At 36.9% G+C, this 22456-nt stretch overlaps 1 protein-coding gene across 4 annotated transcripts; it reads left to right on the plus strand.

Moving 5' to 3' along the window:
- Positions 1 to 17845: 17845 nt before the first annotated feature.
- LOC149989313 (uncharacterized) lies at positions 17846 to 21897 on the plus strand. Of its 4 annotated transcripts, none has more exons than XR_016503116.1 (3): positions 17846 to 19459; positions 20667 to 20780; positions 21009 to 21151. XR_016503116.1 is itself a non-coding variant. In XM_090250711.1 (2 exons), exons 1-2 carry the CDS (start codon positions 19291 to 19293, stop codon positions 21251 to 21253), a joined length of 414 nt encoding a protein of 137 aa, XP_090106837.1. In that variant the 5' UTR covers positions 17846 to 19290; the 3' UTR covers positions 21254 to 21897. The 4 variants fall into 4 exon arrangements, 2 of the variants coding, with proteins under 2 accessions (XP_090106837.1, XP_090106838.1); XR_016503117.1 differs by having other exon boundaries at positions 17923 to 19459; positions 20630 to 20780; positions 21009 to 21537; XM_090250711.1 differs by lacking the exon at positions 20667 to 20780 and having other exon boundaries at positions 21009 to 21897.
- The last annotated feature ends 559 nt before the right edge of the window (positions 21898 to 22456 follow it).

Raw genomic sequence — 22456 nt, forward strand, 5'->3', positions numbered from 1 at the left:
AAGAGTGTCAGTAGGTATGAAATTGACACCTTAACATTGAGCACCTATAACTCCTTCATAAAAATTCCAAATCACACAAAATTTGCACCCAAATCCTATTAAAAAACTTAAACTTACTATTCCTAGCCTCCAAAGCTCAAATGACTTTGAAAGAAAAATCCTAATCCAAATAAGATCTCAAGCACCCTCCTTGAAGTCCATTGGACATGATATTCGACCAATAGGGATGAAGATCTTCATCCTTTGTCTTCATCCAATCATATCTTACTTTCATCCTTTTTAATAAGCCTCCTAATAGTTTAGACTTTCATCTTTAGATTCCAACCATTTTTTAAACTTTATATTAAATATCTAAATCCTATACAATATAAACATTATAATCAAAATAGATAAATTTCCAAATAAATTTTCTTATATCAACTCTCTTTAAAATTACTTATTAACCACTCTAATTCATATCAAGACTTACAAACATAATATATGGTTTAATTAATTTTTACATATTATAAGTAATTACAATATAACAACATGTGTCAAGTAGTTAGCTTGTTCTACAAGCTACTTACACATGCAACAAGTGGCTAACATGTTGGCCAAGTTTTTAACCTATCAATCACCTATAGACATGTTTAAAGATAAAAATCCATCTATGAAGCTTCTAAAAATCTCTTTTATAAGATATTATGAAATTAATCTACTTTTATCTACTTCTATCTATTTATATTATCTATATACCTATTAAAATAAATATATCCATAAAAATAAGCTTAATTTTTTTTATTAAGAATATTTATTATTTTTTAATTAAAGTTTTGTTTATAAAATAAACTAAGTCTCTTGAATCTAATAATATAAAGACTTTTTAGTTTTTTGATCCTAAATAAATATTTTTTATAAAATAAAGTAAGAAATTTGAAGAAAGAATATGATATTTATTGGATATTATAAGATTTTAACTATATAGTTTTTATTCTAGCTTAACAATTATTTTATTTAATACACTGTCTTCTTTAGCAATTGTACTCTTTATTTTATAATTGCATTGCTTCTTCAAAAAATATTTCATAATGTTCTTATATTCTCCACAATATAAGTATAATCCTTCTTAACAACAACAAATTTTGTCTTATTCACTTTGAAGTTTGAAACATATTATATCAATTTGCATTAGATTTGATCTTGATGAATAAAATTTGAAACACTTTGGTATTATTGACATGATTTGACTAATATTTCTCAAACCAAATCTTTGTTCTTAGCATCTTTCAATGACTCAATTGTTGCATACAATGACTTGAATAATAAGCTACTTCAATAAGTTGGAATTTAATATTTTATATTAAATATTTAATATTATCTTTTAATCCAAATCAAAATTAATCAATAAAGACTTTATCATTCTAATCTACATGAAAAATAAGATTTTAGAATTCAACAATACATATGGTGGCTAAACATGATCTTTACTGTAAAGAAATGAGCTTAATTTTTAATATCTTTTTGTAATCATATTTTCTAAAAATAGTAATTAATATTAATAAAAATAAATTTATAATATAAAAAAATTACGAATTCTTTTCTATCAAAATTATAAACCAAATGAGAGCTTTTTTTAATATAAATACAACTACTAATTTAACTTAAATAAATTTGTTAGGATATTAGACAAGATACAATTTTAAATAAAGCTTTACTTGGTATAGAAATCTTCAAAATCTTGATCTTATTCCATCAAACGTCTTTGTCATACCTGTCCTTCTTTCCTTCACATGTGTAGAAGAATAACTTTTTGGATTTAATTGTGAGCTTGATTTACTTGCTTCTCTCAATTACACAACTTTTTGGCATGGACTTTGAACTTTATTTTTAATTTCTTTTGTATATTTAAAAATATTATTTTTAGAATTTATATTTTTAATATGTGATATTTCTATCTTAAAAATATTAATAAGCTCCTAAAGATCTATAATAGTGTTAGACACATATTCCTTAGAACTTTCTAGAGAGAAGTTTCTAGAACCTTCTAGAAAACAAGCCTCTGGAACCTTCTAGAAGAAAAGCCTCTGGAACCTTTTAGAGAGAAGTTTCTAGAAGCTTCTAGAAAGGAAGTCTTTGGAACCTTCTAGAAGAGAAGTTTCTAGAAGCTTCTAGAAAGGAATCCCTTGGAACTTTCTAGAAGCTTCCTAGTTAATAGAAGTAGCTTGAGAAGTTTCTAGAACCTTCTAGAAAGGAAGCCTCTGGAACCTTCTAGAAGCTTCCTAGTTAATAGAAGTAGCTCGAGAAGCTTCTTAAGTAGGAGTATATATAGGGATCGAGGCTGAAGAGTTCTTCAGTCTCGACAACACATCTCTTGGAGTTCTAGCTCATCTTTCTGGTATTGTTCTTGTACTCATCTGTTTAATCTAGTTCTGTCGCTTCTTCTTGAACTTCTTGTTAGATTTCAAGTCTGTATTTTGTGTCCGTGACAGTTTGTCGAGACTACACTAACTTGAGATATCAGAGCTAGTTCTTTCTTAGTAGAGTGTGGATTACCCCTCTACTTGAAGGTATACTAGCATTTTTTAGAGGTTGCGGATTACCCTCCTCTAAACTGATACTTCTTCTATTACAATATTGGAGTCTTATTCTTCTTGGAGAGAGTGGATTACCCCTCTTCTTGAAATTCTTAAGGCATTTTATGGGTTGTGGATTACCCTCCTATAAACCAATATTGCCTCTTATAGGGTCATTTTTGTCCTTCTTTTAGAATGGCCGGAGGTCAAGACATTACTATGACAAAAAGTTCGGAGTCTAAGTTAGATGCTATTATGAATGCCCTCGCTACGTTATCACAAAGAATTGCAGAGATTGAAGGAGTGGTGGCAAGGCTTCATAATGATGGAGTATCTGGGATAGCAAAATCTAAACTACACCAGCCTCAAATTTTGGCACTTGGAGAAACAACTTTACCTCAGGTTCGACAAGAACCACTAGTTCTACAACATAAGGAGCCTCAAGTTAGCCTTCTAGATAAGTTTGATGGAACACGTTCCAAGTTTCGAGGATTCGTCAATCAAATCAGGTTGATAACAGTTTTACAGCCCGAACGATATCCAACAGAGGAGTCACATGTTGGGCTTGTTGGAACCTTACTTATGGGACAAGCTCTATCATGGTTTGCTCCTTTGTTTGAGAAACGATCATCCATATTAAATAACTTCGAAACCTTTTTGGAAGAATTTGCGGAAGCATTTGGTGAACACGATAAGGTTCGATGGGCTACAACAAAGATCCAGTCGCTACGACAAGGGATGCATTCTACATCAGTCTATGCTTCAGATTTCAAGCAATTGGTATGCGACATCAATTGAGATGAAGAAGCGTTGATGAGTCAATTCTATTGGGGTTTAAGAAATGATGTGAAGGATTTGCTGTTAACTCTTCCTGATCCACGAACGCTCAATGAAGCCATTAGCCAAGCTGTGAAGTGTAATAATCGCCTATTCGAACGTCACCAAGACCAACGCTCAAGACAACATACAATTCGCCATGCTCCAACTATGTCGGCAAGCGATGTGAATTCACATTCAGAGGTGGAAGACATGCAAATTGATGCGGTACGTATCAAATCTCTTACTATAAAAGAAAAAAAGCGACGTATGGAGGAAAATTTATGCTTGTATTGCGGTGGAGAAGGCCACAAAGTCGGAAACTGCTCCAAAAAGCAAAATCGAGGCATAGTCAAGACTAGAGGAGTATTTGTTCAGGAAAACGAGGATGCCCAGCCACAATAGGAACCGTGCGGCTGGACAATGAAATATCCCAACAACAATCAGGTTCCTTTCTTTCTATCCAACCTGCACTTTGTTTTACAATCCCTCTGTTTATCGGCCCTCAAAAACTGAGAACCTTAGCACTACTAGACTCAGGAGCATCTGCTTGTTTTTTGGACGAAGAATTTGTAAAGCGTCATAAGATCCCTTTAGTACAAAAATCAAAACCTGTTCATGTTGAGGTCAAAGATGGACGAGCTTTATTGTCTGGTAGCATCACCCATGAATCAAAACCTATAGAAGTAATGTTTAAAGACCATAGTAGTCATATTATTTTTAATATTATTAGAATCCCATCAAATCCTATTATTCTTGGTCTTTCTTGGTTAAAAAAACATAATCCATTGATAGATTGGAGGTTGCGGAAGATGACTTTTCCCACAAAACCACCCAAGAAAAAACCTAGTAAAAAACCTCGAAAAAAGAAATCCTTATTCATTGGAGCAAGAGCGTTTATAAGATCATCTAAAGAAGGTACTCCATTTGTCATTTATGCGGCTCCAACTACCGAGGAGAAGATCTCAACAGCAAGTATACCAGAGCAATATAAAGATTTTGAAGACGTGTTTCAAAAGAAGAACGCCGACATACTACCGGAACACCGACCATATGATTGTGCCATAGACTTGCAAGAAAGAGCACAACCACCTTTTGGCCCAATCTACAATCTATCGCAAACAGAGTTGGCAGAGTTACGAAAGTACATCGATGAGAATCTAGCCAAGAACTTCATTCGTCATTCAAAATCATCAACTGGAGCACCCATCTTATTTGTGAAGAAGAAAGATGGATCATTACGGATGTGTGTGGACTATCGAGGCGTCAACAAGGTAACAAAGAAAAATCGTTATCCATTACCCTTGATTTCTAGTCTCTTAAAACAACTTGGACGTGCGAAGATCTTTACAAAAATTGATCTAAGGAGAGCTTATAATCTCGTACGAATCAAAGAAGGAGATGAGTGGAAGACAGCATTCCGTACAAGGTAGGATCATTTCGAATATAATGTCATGCCTTTTGGTCTTACCAATGCTCCAACGGTTTTCCAACATATGATGAATGACATCTTTCGAGAACACCTCGACAATTTTGTTGTCATCTACTTGGACGATATTCTAATATTCTCTAAAAACGATGAAGAGCATGAGGAGCATGTTCTTTTGGTCTTGGAGAAACTACGCAAGCGAGGACTATATGCCAAATTAGAAAAGTGTTTATTTCACCAGACGGAGATGGAATTTTTGGGATTCATTGCGACTACAGAAGGTTTGAAGATGGATCCCAAGAAAGTAGAAGCAATCATGTCTTGGGAGGTTCCGAAGACAGTTAGAGACGTACAATGTTTTCTTGGTTTTACTAACTTCTATCGGATCTTCATGAAGAATTATTCTCAAGTTGCTGCTCCTCTCACTCGATTAACATGCAAGGATAAGTTGGAATAGGGACCTTTAGCGAAGAAGGCGTTTCAAGTCTTGAAGACAGCATTTACTACAGCTCCAATTTTGGTACATCCAGACTTTACAAAGGCCTTCTATTTAGAAACTGATGCTTCAGATTTTGCTTTGGGAGCTGTGCTTTCACAAATGAGTAAAGATAAGAAGCTCTATCCAGTTGCATTCTATTCTCGGAAGTTCTCTGGTGCTGAAATCAATTATGAGATCCACGATAAGGAACTTCTTGCTATAGTGGATTCTTTCGAAGAATGGCGTCACTTTCTTGAAGGAGCTGCACATCCAATAACCGTATATACGGATCACAAGAATTTGGAGTATTTCGTGATGGCTCGAGTTTTAAATCGACGTCAAGCTCGGTGGAATATGTCGCTATCTAGATTCGATTTTGTTATCACTTATCGACCTGAAAGGCAGCAAGGACTATCCGATGCTTTATCAAGGAGATCGTATCTTGCACCAAAGGCTAGAGAAGCAGCATTTGATCAACAATGTACAATGTTATTGAAGCCAGAGAGATTTCAACTTTGTGCTACTATTGTATCATTTGATGCTGACTTCCTAAACCAGGTACGTGCTATGACCATTAAAGATTCAATAGCCATTGATATCAAGCAACGTACCAATGACGACAAGTTCAAGGTGGAGGGAGATCTTTTATACTTTGAAGAGCGATTGTACATTCCAAAAGGACTAGCACGACTCCGAGTTCTTCAATCTTGCCATGATTTTTCAGCTGCGGGACATTTTGGATTCAACAAGACCTTGGAGCTTATTTCCCGAGATTTTTGGTGGCCCCAAATGTGGAAGGATGTGAAAGATTTTGTCCTCTCCTGTGACATCTGTTCAAGATCCAAGAATCCTCGGCATCGCCCTTATGGACTTCTACAGCCATTGCCAATTCCACGTCGACCATGGTCTTCAATTTCTATGGACTTCATCACGGACTTGCCATCATCAAACTCATTTGACATCATCTTTGTCGTGGTAGATCGGCTTACGAAGATGGCACACTTTGTTCCTTGTAAGAAGACATCGTCCAGTGAAGTCACAGCAAGACTCTTTCTCGATAATGTGTATCGATATCATGGACTACCAGATGATATCATATCAGATCGAGGTACCCAGTTCGTGTCAAAGTTTTGGAGATCTCTCTTTGGGATATTGAAGGTGGATATCAAGCTTTCTTCAGCTTTTCATCCTCAAACTGATGGCCAAACGGAACGGGTGAACCAAGTCTTGGAGCAGTACTTACGATGCAGCATCAACTATCAGCAAGACGATTGGACTACATATCTACTGCTAGCCGAGTTTGCATATAACAACACCCTCCATGCGTCGACTCAACAAATACCATTCTTTTTCAACTATGGGTATCATCCAAAGCTTGATTTGTTGAGTCCGTCAACAAATAATAATCCTGCAGCTGAAGGATTTGCGAAGCAACTATCAGAGCTTCAAACTATGTTGAAGCTTCAATTACAGTCCGCTCAAGAATCCTATAAGACGTCTGCAGATAGATTTTGGAATCCAGCACCTACTTTCAAAGTTGGAGACAAAGTCTGGCTTCTTCGACGAAATATCAAGACCAAGCGACCATGTGATAAGTTGGACTATCGAAGATTGGGACCATTTATCATCCAGAAGCAAATTAATCCAGTGGCATACCGGTTGGAGTTATCGGCTTCTATGAAGGTACATCCAGTCTTTCATGTTTCTCTGTTGGAACCTTATCGAGAGTCATCTTTTCTTGGAAGAGTGCAATGTCCGCCACCTAGTATTGAAATCGAGAACCACGAAGAATACGAGGTTGAAAAGGTATTGGATTCACGGCGAAGGTGGGAAAAGTTAGAATATCTTGTTCATTGGTGCGGCTATGACATTAATGAGCGAACGTGGGAGCCAGCTGAAAATCTTACGAATGCGTCACAAAAGGTACAGGAGTTTCATCAACGACATCCCGATGAACCTAAATCAATTCGATGATAGCTTCTTTCTGAAGCTTGTTCTCCCAACAATATAAGAAAAGGGGAGAGCACCAGCAAAATTCATAGTTGATGTAGTTATTTTCTCCAAGATAGATCGTAGTTTGGTCTTTTGATATGGATAGCCAAGAGATAGATATTGTGCCAGTCAAAGTATCGCAACCGAGTAGCTCACGAAGGCGACCTCGAGATGAAGAACTACATGTACCACGACGACGACGGAGGATACCGAGTAACCGATCACTGGTGATCGTATTTGAGATCGAGCCTGCTTACGATGGTCAACCAGAAGGCGTGTTTGCAGGACAATTTCACAATGAGGACACAGAAGTTCATGCTTGGTCAGAAGTCGAAGGCGTGGGCCACTACCGTTGGCTTCAAGGATCGATGAACCACTTGCCTCGTGAACAACAGTTGGAGTTCATAGCAGAAGTTATGCGACAGATCTTCATTTTCTTGTGTTGGTACTGATCAACAACATTGGTTCTCAGAGACCTCGAAGCTAAAGGAGGGGGTGATGTTAGGGACATATTCCTTAGAACTTTCTAGAGAGAAGTTTTTAGAACCTTCTAGAAAACAAGCCTCTGGAATCTTCTAGAAGAGAAGTTTCTAGAAGCTTCTAGAAAGGAATCCCCTGGAACTTTCTAGAAGCTTCCTAGTTAATAGAAGTAGCTCAAGAAGTTTCTAGAACCTTCTAGAAAGGAAGCCTCTGGAACCTTCTAGAAGCTTCATAGTTAATAGAAGTAGCTCGAGAAGCTTCTTAAGTAGGAGTATATATAGGGATCGAGGCTGAAGAGTTCTTCTGTCTCGACAACACATCTCTTGGAGTTCTAGCTCACCTTTCTGGTATTGTTCCTGTACTTATCTGTTTAATCTAGTTCTGCCACTTCTTTTTGAACTTCTTGTTAGATTTCAAGTCTGTATTTTGTGTCCGTGACAAATAGTTGCAAATGTATTCTTATTTTTATCAAGTATAGCATCTATAATTTTACCTTCTATCTTTTATAAAAAATGATTGTAACAAATCCACAAATAAAACTTAAGAAAGATAATCCAAAAACTTTAATACCAAATAAAAATTTCTACAAAGAGGGATAATGTAATTTCTTTGAGAAGATAATTAATATTAAAAGATAAAAATTATTAGTTTAGAGTTAAATAGTCTATAAGCTTTAAAATATAATTAAAAAAGTAGAATAATTCACTCACTTCTAAAAAAACTAAGAATAATAAATTAACACTCTTATCAAATATTGAAGGATATGAATCACAAAGAATCAAAAGATCAATAAAAACTTGTATCATTGAAAAAGAGTAGATCACTATTTAAAAATAATATAATATAAAAACTAAGATGGCTATATTTAAAGGCAGGAAATTAGAGACTTTTAAGACAAGACTAAATACTAAAAAGGCATTGATAAGAGTAAAGAAGGCTTACTCTTGCCTCCATATATACTATTTAATTAAAAGCTATATAGTAACATTCTATAAGAATTCCAATATGTATCCAATTTGCAAGACATGTATTTAACTTGCAAAAAACGTTTCTTACATAAGTACCACATGTCCAACTTATTGGCCTAATTTTTAACCTATCAATTAAATACAAATATCTATAAAATCAAATCTGTATCTATAAAGCTTTTAAAATACTTCTCTATAAGATATTATCAAATTTACTTTTATTTATCTTCTATTCTATATTTTTTATCTAAGTAATTATGCATATTTATAATAATTGCATATCAAATACTTTATTGTGGATAAAAATCAAGGATTAAATTGAAGCATGTGAGTTTAGTTTTATGAAAAAAATTATAAAGTATGTATACTATATTGTTATTCATTATAAAGAGAGCAAGATGTGGCCATACTTAAATAGAATTGTTGTTTTACACATCAAAAGTATGAAAGTAGAGGTACTACTATCATATAATAATACGACTATATGATAAAAAATTAAAAATAATAGATGCTATTATAATAGATCATAATAAAAAGATATAGTAAAAAAATTATAAATTATAGAAAGAGAATAAAAAAATTTAATTTTAATATTATCTTTCATAGAAATTACTTCTATTTATTTTATAGAGGCATAAATGAGCCAAATCAAATGATTCATTAAATTTTTTATTAGGATTAAATTAAGATAGATCAGAATTTATTTAAAACTTATTTAAAATCTTTATTTTTAATATTTTTTAAGGATTTTTTATTATTTTTTATAAATTTTTTGTTTATAGAATTTTTTTAAGATTATTATTATTTATTTAAGATTTTATTTTATATTTAAATTTTTTTAATTATGTTTCTTTGAAGTTAAATTATGATTTCTTTGTATTTCTTTTGTGGCTTCTTTTAAATTTAATTTTGATTGATGAAGATCTAATTGAGGTTATTAAAGATTATTTGAAGTTTATCTAAGATTCTATTAGATTTGATAGAATTGTTGTTGCATTTTACTTACTTTCTACAACTAGGTGCTTTATGTATTCTTAAGTAAGAACATGCTTAATACAATACCATAAGATTTTGTCACATCAAGAAATAAAAAGGGTAGCAAAGTATCTCAGCTTATTGATGAAAAAATTAAAAATTGAGAAATATTGAGTTTTTTACAGTCTTTGTAATGAAGTGGGCATGAATGGTAGGAATTTATATTTTTTTGAGAATGTTTAAGTTGTTTTGGTGGAGATATGTTACAAAAATGGGATTTTTTTTATTGAATAGGTAATGAGTTTTGTTTTTGATGAAAATATCTCTACCTTGTAGATTATAATTACAAATTGAGAAAATTTCTTTTATAGATTTAAAACATAAAATGTGTTGTAATTCAGATGATATTTTTCTTGACAAGATAGATTTCAACCTCACTTTGGCCACAAATAAGAAAGGTGATATTATAACTTAAATAGAATTTGTATTCACCAAGTGAAAGTGGTTTATAGTTGATGAATTAATATTTATTGTATGCTAAGTAATGAATGACTTTAGTGCCAACAAATCAATATTAGTTCTTTGCCTTGCTTGATTTGGAGGATTTTTTGAGGAAGAATGTTTGATTGATATATACATGAATACAAAAAGTAGAAGACATTTCTTCCATATTGTCTAACTTCTATGTTGGTTTTGCTTTTTGTATGTCATAATAAGTGGTTGTATTTGCGATAGATTTGGATTTATTTTTAAAATAGTTTGATCTCCAATGTTCTATCTATTTGAAGTAAGGGCATAGTGTTGTTTATTTTATTTTATTTTTTGAATATTTATAGTCTTTTAAGGATTGTTTCAAAGTTGTTCTTTGTTGCTACTTATCTTTGCCTTTGCAGCTTACAAAGATGATATGGAATATTGATGACAAGCCTTTCATAATATTTTCTTATTAAAAGAGAATTACAATCTATTTTTTTAGTATTGTTGTCTCAATTAAACATAGTATTTGAACCACTGTGCTATAATGTCATAGCATGGATTTCATAAGCTTAAGAACTTCCATTTGTTATTTGTTATGATATAATTACTTCTATTGAATAATATTATTGGAACAAGGTCTTGAAATTGTGTAAATATTATATCACAAATTCTCTACTTTTATTTTAATCTCATAAACTTTTCTTGCAGGTCTATTTGAATGAAAATATCACTAATAAAGCATATATTTTTTTAAAGTAGCCATGCTTCATTAGCTACATTGTATACTCCTGTCATGGACATAAAAATACAAACTTAAGATTTAACAAGAAGTTCAAGAAGAACTGGCAAGAACTAGATTAATCAGATGAATACAAGAACACCAGAGAAGTGAGCTAGAGCTCCAAGAGATGTGTTGTAGAGACTGAAGGACTCTTCAGCCTCAATTCCAATATATACTCCTATTTAGGAAGCTTCTCAAGCAACTTCTACCAACTAGGAAGTTTCTAGAAGGTTCTAGAGACTTGCTTCTAAAAGGTTTTAGAAACTTGTCTCTAAAAGGTTCTAAGGACTATATCCCTAATACCCTAATATCTTCTACTAACTAGGAGGCTTCTCAAGCAATTTTTATCAACTAGGAAGCTTCTAGAAGGTTCTAGAAACTTGTCTCTAAAAGGTTCTAAGGACTATGTCCCTAACATCATCCCCTCCTTTAGCTTCGAGGTCTCTGAGAAGCAATGTTGTTGTTAATCAGTACCAATGGAAGAAAATGAAGATCTGTCGCATAACATTTGTTATGAACTCCAACTGTTGTTCACGAGGCAAGTGGTTCATTAGCCCTTGAAGCCAATGGTAGTGGCCCACGCCTTTGACTTCTGACCAAGCATAAAATTTCGTATCTTCATTATGAAATTTTCCTACAAACATGCTTTTTGGCTGACCATTGTATTAGGCTCGAACTCAAATACAATCACCAATGATTGGTTACTCGGTATCCTCTGTCATCGTCATGGTGTAGGTAGTTCTTCAACTCGGGGTCGCCTTCGTGAGCTAATTGGTTGAGATAATCTGACTGGCATAGTATCTATCTCTTGGCTATCTATATCAGAAGACCAAACTATGGCTACTGAAAAAATTCTACTTTATCTTGGACAAAATAACTACATCAACTATGAATTTTGGTGGTGCTCTCCCCCTTTCTTATATTCTTGGGTGAGCAAGCTTCAGAAGGAAGCTATCGTCGAACCGGCTTAGGTTTATGAGGATGTTGTTGATGAAACTCCTGTACCTTTTCTAGTGCATTGGCGAGATTTTTAGCTAGCTCCCACGTTCGCTGATTAATGTCATAGCCGCATCAATGAATAAGATACTCCAACTTGCCCCACTTTCGTCGTGAATCCAGTACCTTTTCAACCTCGTATTCCTCATGGTTCTCAATCTCAATACTAGGTGGTGGACATTGCACTCTTCGAAGAAAAGACGACTCTCAATAAGGCTTCAACAGAGAAACATGAAAGACTGGATGTACCTTCATAAAAGCCGATAATTTCAGACGGTACGCCACTGGATTGATTTGCTTTTGGATGATAAATGGTCCCAATCTTCGATAGTTCAACTTATCACATGGTCGCTTGGTCTTGATATTCTGTCGAAGAAGCCATGCTTTATCTCTAATTTTGAAAGTAGGTGCTTGATTTCGAAATCTATCTACAGAAGCCTTGTAGGATTCTTGAGCGAATTGTAATTGAAGCTTCAACGTATTTTGAAGCTCTGATAGTTGTTTCGCAAATCCTTTAGCTGCTCGATTGTTATTTGTTGACGGACTCAATAAATCAAGCTTCGGATGATACCCATAGTTGAAAAAGAATGGTGTATATTGAGTCGACATATGGAGGGTGTTGTTATATGTAAACTCGACTAGCGGTAGATATGTAGTCTAATCGTCTTGTTGATAGTTGATGCTGCATCGTAAGTATTGTTCCAAGACTTAGTTCACCCGTTCCGTTTGGCCGTTAGTTTGAGGATGAAAAGCTGAAGAAAGCTTAATATCCACCTTCAGTATCTCAAAGACAAATCTCCAAAACTTTGATACAAACTGGGTTCCTCGATCTAATATGATATCATCTGGTAGTCCATGATATCGATACACATTATCGAGAAAGAACCTTGCTGTGACTTCATAGGATGATGTCTTCTTGCAAGGAACAAAGTGTGTCATCTTTGTAAGCCAATCTACCACAACAAAGATGTTGTCAAATGAGTACGATGATGGCAGGTCTGTGATGAAGTCCATGGAAACTGAAGACCATGGTCGACGTGGAATCGGCAATGGCTGTAGGAGTCCATAAGGGCGATGCCGAGGATTCTTGAAACTTGAACAGATGTCACAGGAGAGGACAAAATCTTTCACATCTTTCCATATTTGGGGCCACCAAAAATCTCGAGAAATAAGCTCCAAGGTCTTGTTGAATCCAAAATATCCCGCAGTTGGAAAATCGTGGCGAGATTGAAGAACTCTGAGTCGTGCTGGTCTTTTTGGGATATACAACCGCTCCTCAAAGTATAAAAGATCTCCCTCCACCTTGAACTTGTCGTCATTGGCATGCTGCTTGATATCAATGGCTACTGAATCTTCAATGATCACGGCACTTACCTGATTCAGGAAGTCAGCATCAATTGACACAATAGTAGTGCAAAGTCGAAATTGCTCTAGCTTCAACAACGTCGAACATTGTTGATCAAACGTTGCTTCTCCAGCCTTTGGTACAAGATACGATCTCCTCAATAAGGCATCAGATAGTCTTTGCTGCTTTCCAGGTCGATAAGTGATAACAAAATCAAACTTAGATAGCGACATACTCCAGCAAGATTGACGTCAATTTAGAACTCGAGCCGACATGAAATATTCCAAATTCTTGTGATCTGTGTATACGGTATTTGGGTGTGCAGCTCCTTCAAGAAAGTGATGCCATTCTTGGAAAGAATCCACTATAGCAAGAAGTTTCTTATCGTGGATCTCATAATTGATTTTAGCGGCAGAGAACTTTCGAGAATAGAATGCAACCGGATGGAGCTTCTTGACTTTCCCTATTTGTGAAAATACAGCTTCCAAAGCAAAATCCGAAGCATTAGTTTCTAAATAAAAGGCCTTTGTAAAGTCTGGATGTAACAAGATTGGAGCCATAGTAAATGTGGTCTTCAGGTCTTGAAATGCTTTCTCCGCTAGAGGTTCCCATTCCAGCTTATCCTTGCATGTCAACCGAGTGAGAGGAGCAGCAACTTGAGACTAATTCTTGATGAAGATCTAATAGAAGTTGACAAAACTAAGAAAGCATTGTACGTCTCTAATCGTCTTTGCAACCTCCCAAGACACGATTGCTTCCACATTCTTGGGGTCCATCTTCAAGCCTTCCGTAGTCGCAACAAACCCCAAAAACTCCATCTCTATTTGGTGAAATAAACACTTCTCTAACTTGGCATATAGTCTTCGCTCGCGTAGTTTCTCCAAGACCAAACGAACGTGCTTTTCATGCTCTTCTTCGTTTTTGGAGAATATCAGAATATCATCCAAATAGATGAAAACAAAATCATTAAGGTGCTCTCAAAAAATATCATTCATCATATGTTGAAAGATCGCTGGAGCATTGGTAAGACCAAAGGGCATGACATTATACTCAAAATGGCCATACCTTGTACGGAACACTGTCTTCCACTCATCTCCTTCCTTGATTTGTACAAGGTTGTAAGCTCCTCTTAGATCAATTTTTGTAAAGATCCTTGCATGTCCAAGTTGTTCTAAGAGACCAAAAATCAAGGGTAATGGATAATGATTCTTCTTTGTTACCTTGTTAAGGCCTCGATAGTCCACTCACATCCGCAACGAGCCATCTTTCTTCTTCATAAATAAGATGGGTGCTCCAGTTGACAATTTTGAATGACAAATGAAGTTCTTGGCTAAATTCTCGTCGATGTACTTCCGCAACTCCGCCAACTCCATTTGCGATAGATTATAGAGTGGACCAAAAGGCAGTTGTGCTCCTTCCTGCAAGTCTATGATGCAATCATATGATCGGTGTTCTGGTAGCATGTCGGCATTCTTCTTTTGAAATACGTCTTTAAAATCTTTATATTGCTCAGGTATACTTGCTGTCGAGATCTTCTCCCCGGTAGTTGGAGCCACATAAATGACAAACGATGTGCCTTCCTTTGACGATCTTATAAACGCTCTTGCTCCAATTAATAAGGATTTTTCTATTTGGGGTTTTCTACAAGGCTTGCTCTTGGGTGGTTTTGTGGAAAAGGTCATCTTCCGCAACCTCCAATCTATAGATGGATTATGCTTTTTTAACCAAAAAAGACGAAGAATAACAAGATTTGATGGAGTTCTAATAATATTAAGAATAATATAACTACTATGGCCCTTAAACGTCACTTCTATAGGTTCTGATTCATGTATGACACTACCAGATAATAAAGGTCGCTCATCTATGACCTCAACATGAACAGGTTTGGATTTTTGTACTAAAAGGATCTTATGACGCTTTGCAAATTCTTCGTCTAAGAAACAAGCAGATGCTCCTGAAACTAATAATGCTAAGGTTCTCAGTTTCTGAGGGCCAATAAGCAAAGGGATTGTAAAACAAAGGGCAGGTTGAGCGAAAAGAAAGGAACCTGGTTGTTGTTACGATATTTCACTGTCCAGCCACACAGTTCCTATTGTGGCTGGGCATCCTCGTTTTCCTGAACAAATGTGCCCCTAGTCCTGACAATACGTCGATTTTGCTTCTTGGGGCAGTTTCCAACTTTGTAGCCTTCTTCACCGCAATACAAGCATAGACCTTTCTCCATACGCCACTTTTTTTCTTCTAGAGTAAGAAATTTGACACATACCAAATCAATTTGCATGTCTTCTACCTCTGAATGTGAATTCACACTGATTGCTGATATAGTTGGGGCATGACAAACCGTATGTTGTCTTGAACGTTGGTCTTGGCAGCGTTGAAATAGGCGGTTATCACACTTCATAACTTGGCTAATAGCTTCGTTGAGCGTTTGCGGATCAAGAAGAATTAATAGCAAATCCTTCACATCGTCCCTTAAACCCCAATAGAATTGACTCATCAACGCTTCTTCGTCCCAATTGATGTCACATGCTAATTGCCTGAAGTCCGATGCATAGACTGATGTAGAGCGCATCCCTTGTCGTAGTGACCGGATCTTTGTTGTAGCCCATCGAACTTTGTCTTGTTTACCAAATGCTTCCGTAAACGCCTCCAAAAAGGTTTCAAAGTTGTTTAGTATGGACAATCGTTTCTCAAACAAAGGAACAAACCATGATAGAGCTTGCCCTGTAAGTAAGGCTCCAACAAGCCCAACACATGACTCCTCTGTTGGATAGCATTCGGGCTGTAAAACTGTTATCAACCTGATTTGGTTGACGAATCCTCGAAACTTGGAATGCGTACCATCGAACTTGTCCGGAAGACTAACTCAAGGCTCCTTATATTGTAGAACCAACGGTGCTTGTCGAACCTGAGGCAAAGTTGCTTCTCCAAGTGTAGAAGTTTGAGGCTGGTGCAACCTAGATTGTACCATCCCAAATGCTCCATCATTATGAAGCCTTGCCACGACTCCTTCAATCTCTGCAGTACTTTATGATAACATAGTGAGGGCATTCATGATAGCATCCAACTTGGACTTCGAACTTTTCGTCATACTAATGTCTTGACCTCCGGCCATTCTAAGAGAAGGACAGAAATGACTGTACAAGAAGACAATATTGGTTTAGAGGAGGGTACTCCGCAACCTCTAAAATGCCTTAAGAGCTTCAAGAAAAGAGGTAATCCACTCTCTCCAAGAAGAATAAGACTCCAATATTGTAACAAAAAAAAAGTATCAGTTTAGAGGAGGGTAATCCGCAACCTCTAAAATGCTAGTACACTTCCAAGCAGAGGGGTAATCCACACTCTAATGAGGAAGAAACTAGCTCTGATATCTGAGGTGAGTGAAGTCTTGACAAACTGTCATGGATACAGAAATATAGACTTGAGATCTAACAAGAAGTTCAAGAAGAATTGGTAAGAACTAGATTAATCAGATGAATATAAGAACAACACCAGAGAAGTGAGCTAGAGCTCCAAGAGATGTGTTGTCGAGATTGAAGGACTCTTCAGCCTCGATTCCAATATATACTCCTATTTAGGAAGCTTCTCAAACAATTTCCATCAACTAGGAAGCTTCTAAAAGGTTCCAGAGACTTGCTTCTGGAAAGTTCTAGAAACTTGTCTCTAGAAGGTTCTAAAGACTATGTCCCTAATACCCTAACATCTTCTACCAACTAAGAAGCTTCTCAAGCAATTTCCATCAACTAGGAAGCTTCTAAAAGGTTCCAAAGACTTGCTTCTAGAAGGTTCTAGAAACTTGTCTTTAAAAGGTTTTAAGGACTATGTTCCTAACAACTCCTACATGTGAGAAAATGAACTTATTTATGTAATCTCAGCTTGCTCCAAGGATAGTATGATTCTTCTTTTTTCAAGTAAGAATGGTTGCTTGATTTGTAGGTGGTGTTGTTATTTATGTATTTGGTTTTGTAATTGGTGTGAGTCACCAAATTGACTCACAAATTATTTTAGGACAAAAAAATGCAATAGGAATGTCAAGTGGCAATTGTTAGTAGAAGATGAGCTTAGAGAATACTAAACAAAAGCAAAATAGAGTCAATGAATAAAACATAGTGATATGTAGAAATTCTAGTAGAAAAGTCCAACTTTAGTACCGTATCTATATGGTACTATGACTTTGGGGCCATACGGGGTACAGTAGGATAGGTACCCCAGGTATCAGACCCGGTTATCAAGTCGGGTTTTGCGGCCTCCAGGAGCCACTTCCGATAGAGGTCCGGCTCTGCCCCCGCATACTCCCCTTCCTTTTGTTCTGATTTTTTTTGTGTGGGCTCGGACGGCGACGAATCCCCCTGTATGTGTTTTTCCTACGATGGTGTGTAGCGGCAGAATTGTTTCTTGTCCATTGAGGCATTGCGGTGTAGCAGCCGTTCATTTTTGTGGTCAGCGTGGAGCTCCGAGCGGCGATGGACTGTGCGGTGTTGAGCAGGGCAGCATTCGATTTTTTTTGTGATCATCATGGGTGCTAATCTATCTTCTTTATTGGTTGCGGTGCAAGGCGACGGTGAAAGTGTGTGTTGTAGAGCGATGCTTCTGGTCTTGTTGTTCGTATTGTTTTTCTAGTTGCCTGGCAACGGTGTTGTTCTGCGGAAGCTGCTACAGATCTCTAAAGCGACGTGCTATTGTTTTCTTCCGTTGATTGTGTAACCGCGGAACAGTGGTCGGCGGTTTTGATTTGTTGTAATTATTTTCTTCTTCTGATGTTGCGGTCGGGTCGTGGTTGTAGGTATTGATACGTTACGGTTGCAAGGATCGAGCTGGTTTTGTGTTCCCTTAGATGGTATTTTCTAGTGGAGTGCGGAGACATCGCCGATTTGTGTAGTAGGGAGCGGCAGAGATGACTAATTGGTTGCGGCTAGAGATTCTGTGCTTGGCGGTTCTCACTCTTAGAGGGCCGATTTAAGTCTTGTACTTCTGGCTACAATTCAGAATGTTGAGACTAATGTGTATTCGCTAGGAGGATAAATCTATGTGCAAGACAACGACAGATAGTTGTATTAAGCCTATATCAATGACAGACAGAGTTGAGGTTTAATGTCTCGAGCATACGTACTATTCACGTTAGACAGCGGGACCAGCACTTCAAGGGTGTGCGATCGATTTCTTCAATGAGGGAAGCGGCGGCCACTAACCGAGTTACCGAGGCCTTCTGAATCTGGTGAATTTCGCGTATATCATTCTGTTGATCCTCAAATGGCTTGCAGAACTGGAAGTCCGCTGGAGACATTGTGTAGTCTACATGATGGAGTAATTTGATTTTGCAGCCGCTTCCACTTCCACGGTGCAACGCCGGAAAGTGAACCTGGAAAAAAATCTCCTGAGGGCCCCGCAAATCGGAACGGTGAATCGGGCTTGTATTGGGACTCTCAGTCGCGTTTGTTAGGTTGGCTTCTGGATAGTTCGAGCTGCACGTTGCCTTCGGAGAGGCGACTTTTTAGAGGGAAGGTGGTGCTTGGGTGAAGTTTAAGCCTTAGGTGCAAAGATATCTTACGGGGTACAGCAATTCGTCTGCAGCAGCAATCTCAATGTCAACCCCAAGGTTAGAATCTTCAGTTTCGGAAGCAAAGTCGTCGTCCGAAACGGTTCTCTGATCTGACCCGGTAGCAGCAAAATAAGTATTAGGCAATACTTGGAACTTCCTAGATTGTTACAAGCTGAGAGACCATTGTAGTGCTACTACGCGGACGAATCCGTTTGTATTAGTCACATGATTCGGTACTAAGAGCTGTAGTATAATTGGAACAGCAAAGGGGCTTACTTAATCTCTAATATTGTTTTCATTTATTTTCTTCTGTGCTTCTGTGATCAGGAGCCCTTATTGTATCAGTTGTCATTTTGAAGCATATTGCGCATGCCCATGAGATCAGGTTAGTTAATAGGTTGCATATTAGACCGTAGGAGATCACTAGGTTGTTAGAAAAAATCGGAGTGTCGACTCGTCTAGATGCGCGAAGTTGAAGCTGTTCATGGAAGGTGGCTTTTTGGGATTTCACCGCATTATTGGAAAGCCTACCATTGCGGCCTGTGTGAGGCGCAAGACTTAAGCATTCGAGTATTTGTGAGTGAACGGAAAAAACTCTTCTTCATTGTCCGATTCAGCAGAAGAGTGCAAGGTAATTTCGAGATTCTTGAGGAGATTCAAGTTAAAAAGGCATTCAATTAGGGCTTGATTGAATTAGGATTTTGGATGAAAAAAGGGGATTTTGGATTTAAAATTTATTAAACACTAATTGAACAATAATCACAAAATAATAGAGTTAGTAGGTAATTAATTTGTTGTGAATTGGAATAGACTTCCAACTAGTGGGGGTTTATTTTAATTCACAATTGGTATTTGCTCTTTTTTTTTGCTAGAAACTAACTCCCCCATGTCTTTCATCTCATATTTCATCTTAGTCTTTTGTCTCTGTGTATCAAAAACCATCAAATTTTGGCCATTCCTTAGTGGTAAGGTTGTTTGAAGCCATTTTTGTGAGAGAGTCTACTGTGGCTCTAGTTTCTGTATTAGAGGTCTTCAACTCAGCCCTTCCTCTTGTGAACTTATTGTCTAGTTTCTACAATTTTTGTTGCTCTAATACAATTTTGGAATTACTTGTGTAAATAAAGGTTTATAATTTGGTAGGATTTTGTAATTTTATTATATCTAAGCTACTGAATAGAGTATTTCCTTTCCTTTTTTCCATGTCAAGAGAGGTGCGTATAGGAGGGTCGCGACTCCTCGACAGGTTGCGATGTTTTCTTGTTCAGTTTCGTCTCACCACAGATTTATTAGTTCTGATTGTTTATTTGTGATTATTAATGCATGGGATGTTCAGTACGTGCGAAATTTTCACATCACTGTAGAGACAAATATGCTCTGAAACACCGACGTCGGAACATGCTGTTCGCAAACACTGCATTTTTTTTTTAAGCTCTCTATCTTCCTTCGTAGTTTGTGCTTGCGGGACAATCCAGAACCTTCTCAAGCATCTAGAAGGCAAGTCCACGTGATCATCCTGGTTGATCTTGCTTCCCAAGAAGGGTTCTGCGCTCATAATACATTTAGATAGATATGCCGTAAAGTCGTCGTAAGTGTGGGGTTGCTGTTACGTACGCCTTTGTAGGGGTTCATGTCTATATCGAAGAGATTTGTGCACCCACTACAGGGAAGCTTGGTCATTAACGAACTCTAGCTAGGTGAGTTTGTTTACAAGAGAGCGAACTAGGGTCCCAAAATTTTGGTGTCTATCTACTGCATAAAGAAATGAGCATCGACGTGAAACTGAACCTTGATGTGCCTGTAGTTTGATGAACTCAGCATCTTTACCATCGTGGTGTCAGTGGAAGGGAAAAGGTAGGAGTTTGTGGTGTACATTGCGACTGTTGACTAGAGCGATGCAAAATATTTCAAGTAAATAATTATTATTAAAGTCAACGTGGAAGTAATCTCGGCAAGTAAGCTCAAGCACCCTTGCTATATAATTTATCTTCTATGAGAAGTATGCATTTTGATCGGCTGGTAGAATTTGAATGACAAAAAAAATAAAAATAAAAATAAATAAATAATGCCTCTTAAGCATATGAACAATGTGGAAGTAGAGAATGTGAATTGCAGTTGTGAGTCAAACTGCCTGAGTTTGGGCAAAATCATGCGTAATAACATGCAAATACTATGATGTTCAGAGGGATTCTTTATCAGAGAATACGGCATTTGCAGACTAGTAAGCCGCTCCCTCAACGAGAGCGGTTACTTCCTCGATCATCTGAGCAGGGCATATCATTCACTGAATGTCAAGTCCCCTGAACTACATTTGAACTTCGTCGAATCTTGCAGCAAGGGATTCATGATTAATGTACAACATATGATGATGAAGGGCATAGAGAATCCTGAAGGCACCTTCAATAAATATTTATATTGCTGGCTGTAGTGCTTGGGCAGCTGGAGAGAGTCAACGCCAGAGAGTAGTGATCTCCTATTACTGAATGAAGGTTTTCTAGATTATACATATGTAGGAGAAGCTTGGTGCTAGATGATGTTACAGAAGCAGACATACGAGCCGCATGTTGGAATGCAGTTGGCAGTGTCGATTCCTGAAAATAGAAGTTTTAGGAAGTTGTGCCGAATCAGTCTCCAACAAACTGAAATGGATGTCAAACGGGACTGTTTGCGAACAATAGCAATGGCTGTCAGACACCACCTTTTTGCTGGTCAGGGAGTTTGTCAAACCGAGCTCCGAATCTTTGGTAGTGAAGGGAAGTTTCGCAGACTTGGAGAAAAGCTTGGGAATCTGTCCTGCGGGTAATTGGTTTCTCAAGCGCCCCGAAGTTATGCCGGGGGAAGGGATCCTCAAATTTATTTATTCCGGGACAGCATAAACGTGAATACCGGGATCGCATGAAACGACTTGCTCCTCCTTGAAGAAAAATTGCCGAGCTTAACATTAAGTTTTCGATTTTTCATCCATTGCAATCTGCAGCTTCTACCGCACCTCTACAGACCTTTTGCACGGACATGAAATTGTAGCCCTGCATACCAATTAAAGCTACGGAACCACCACACAATTTCAGAAAATTTAGTAGTATCCCTAGTAATGGTTGAGCAATGAATGCTACTTGTGTTAAGAATAGTTGGTTGAGTAGAAACATATCTTTGTTGTGGATTTCATAATTTGTGTTGAGTGGGCGACATAGTTAGCTTGATCTTCAAGCTAACAACATGTGTGGCACATGGCCAACTTGTTGACCACGTTTCTAATCCAAAAAGTCAATTAAAGACACCTATGAAGTCAAAGCAGCGTCTAGGAAATTTCTAGGAAGCTTTTATATTAAATATTATAGAATTAACTTACTTTTACCTACTTTTACTTACTTCTACCTATTTCTATATGTAATTATTAGCTTACATGATTATGGGCGTGACAATGTGCTACACATATTATTAGCTTCAAGACCAAGCTAACTATGTAACCCACACATAAAAAAACTTGCCTTATAAGTCAAGGCATTTGTCTTACAAAGTCAACATACATTAGAAGTCCCATAGAACATTGCCACATAGCCCCTAGTTAGATAGTATATATAGAAACAAGAGTGAAGCCCTCTTCATTCTTATCAACTCCTTTCTTGCTTCT

This window comes from Physcomitrium patens, chromosome 5, assembly GCF_059467195.1.
Source record: "Physcomitrium patens ecotype Gransden chromosome 5, ASM5946719v1, whole genome shotgun sequence".
NCBI lineage: Eukaryota > Viridiplantae > Streptophyta > Bryopsida > Funariales > Funariaceae > Physcomitrium > Physcomitrium patens.

What these genes read in the sequence shown, in the direction of transcription:
- LOC149989313 (XM_090250711.1), top strand. Translation starts at nt 19,291, where the DNA reads ATGCGCGAAGTTGAAGCTGTTCATGGAAGGTGGCTTTTTGGGATTTCA. An exon ending in ATTCAGCAGAAGAGTGCAAG is followed by an intron (nt 19,460 to 21,008) that starts GTAATTTCGAGA and finishes TATGATGTTCAG; the next exon opens with AGGGATTCTTTATCAGAGAA.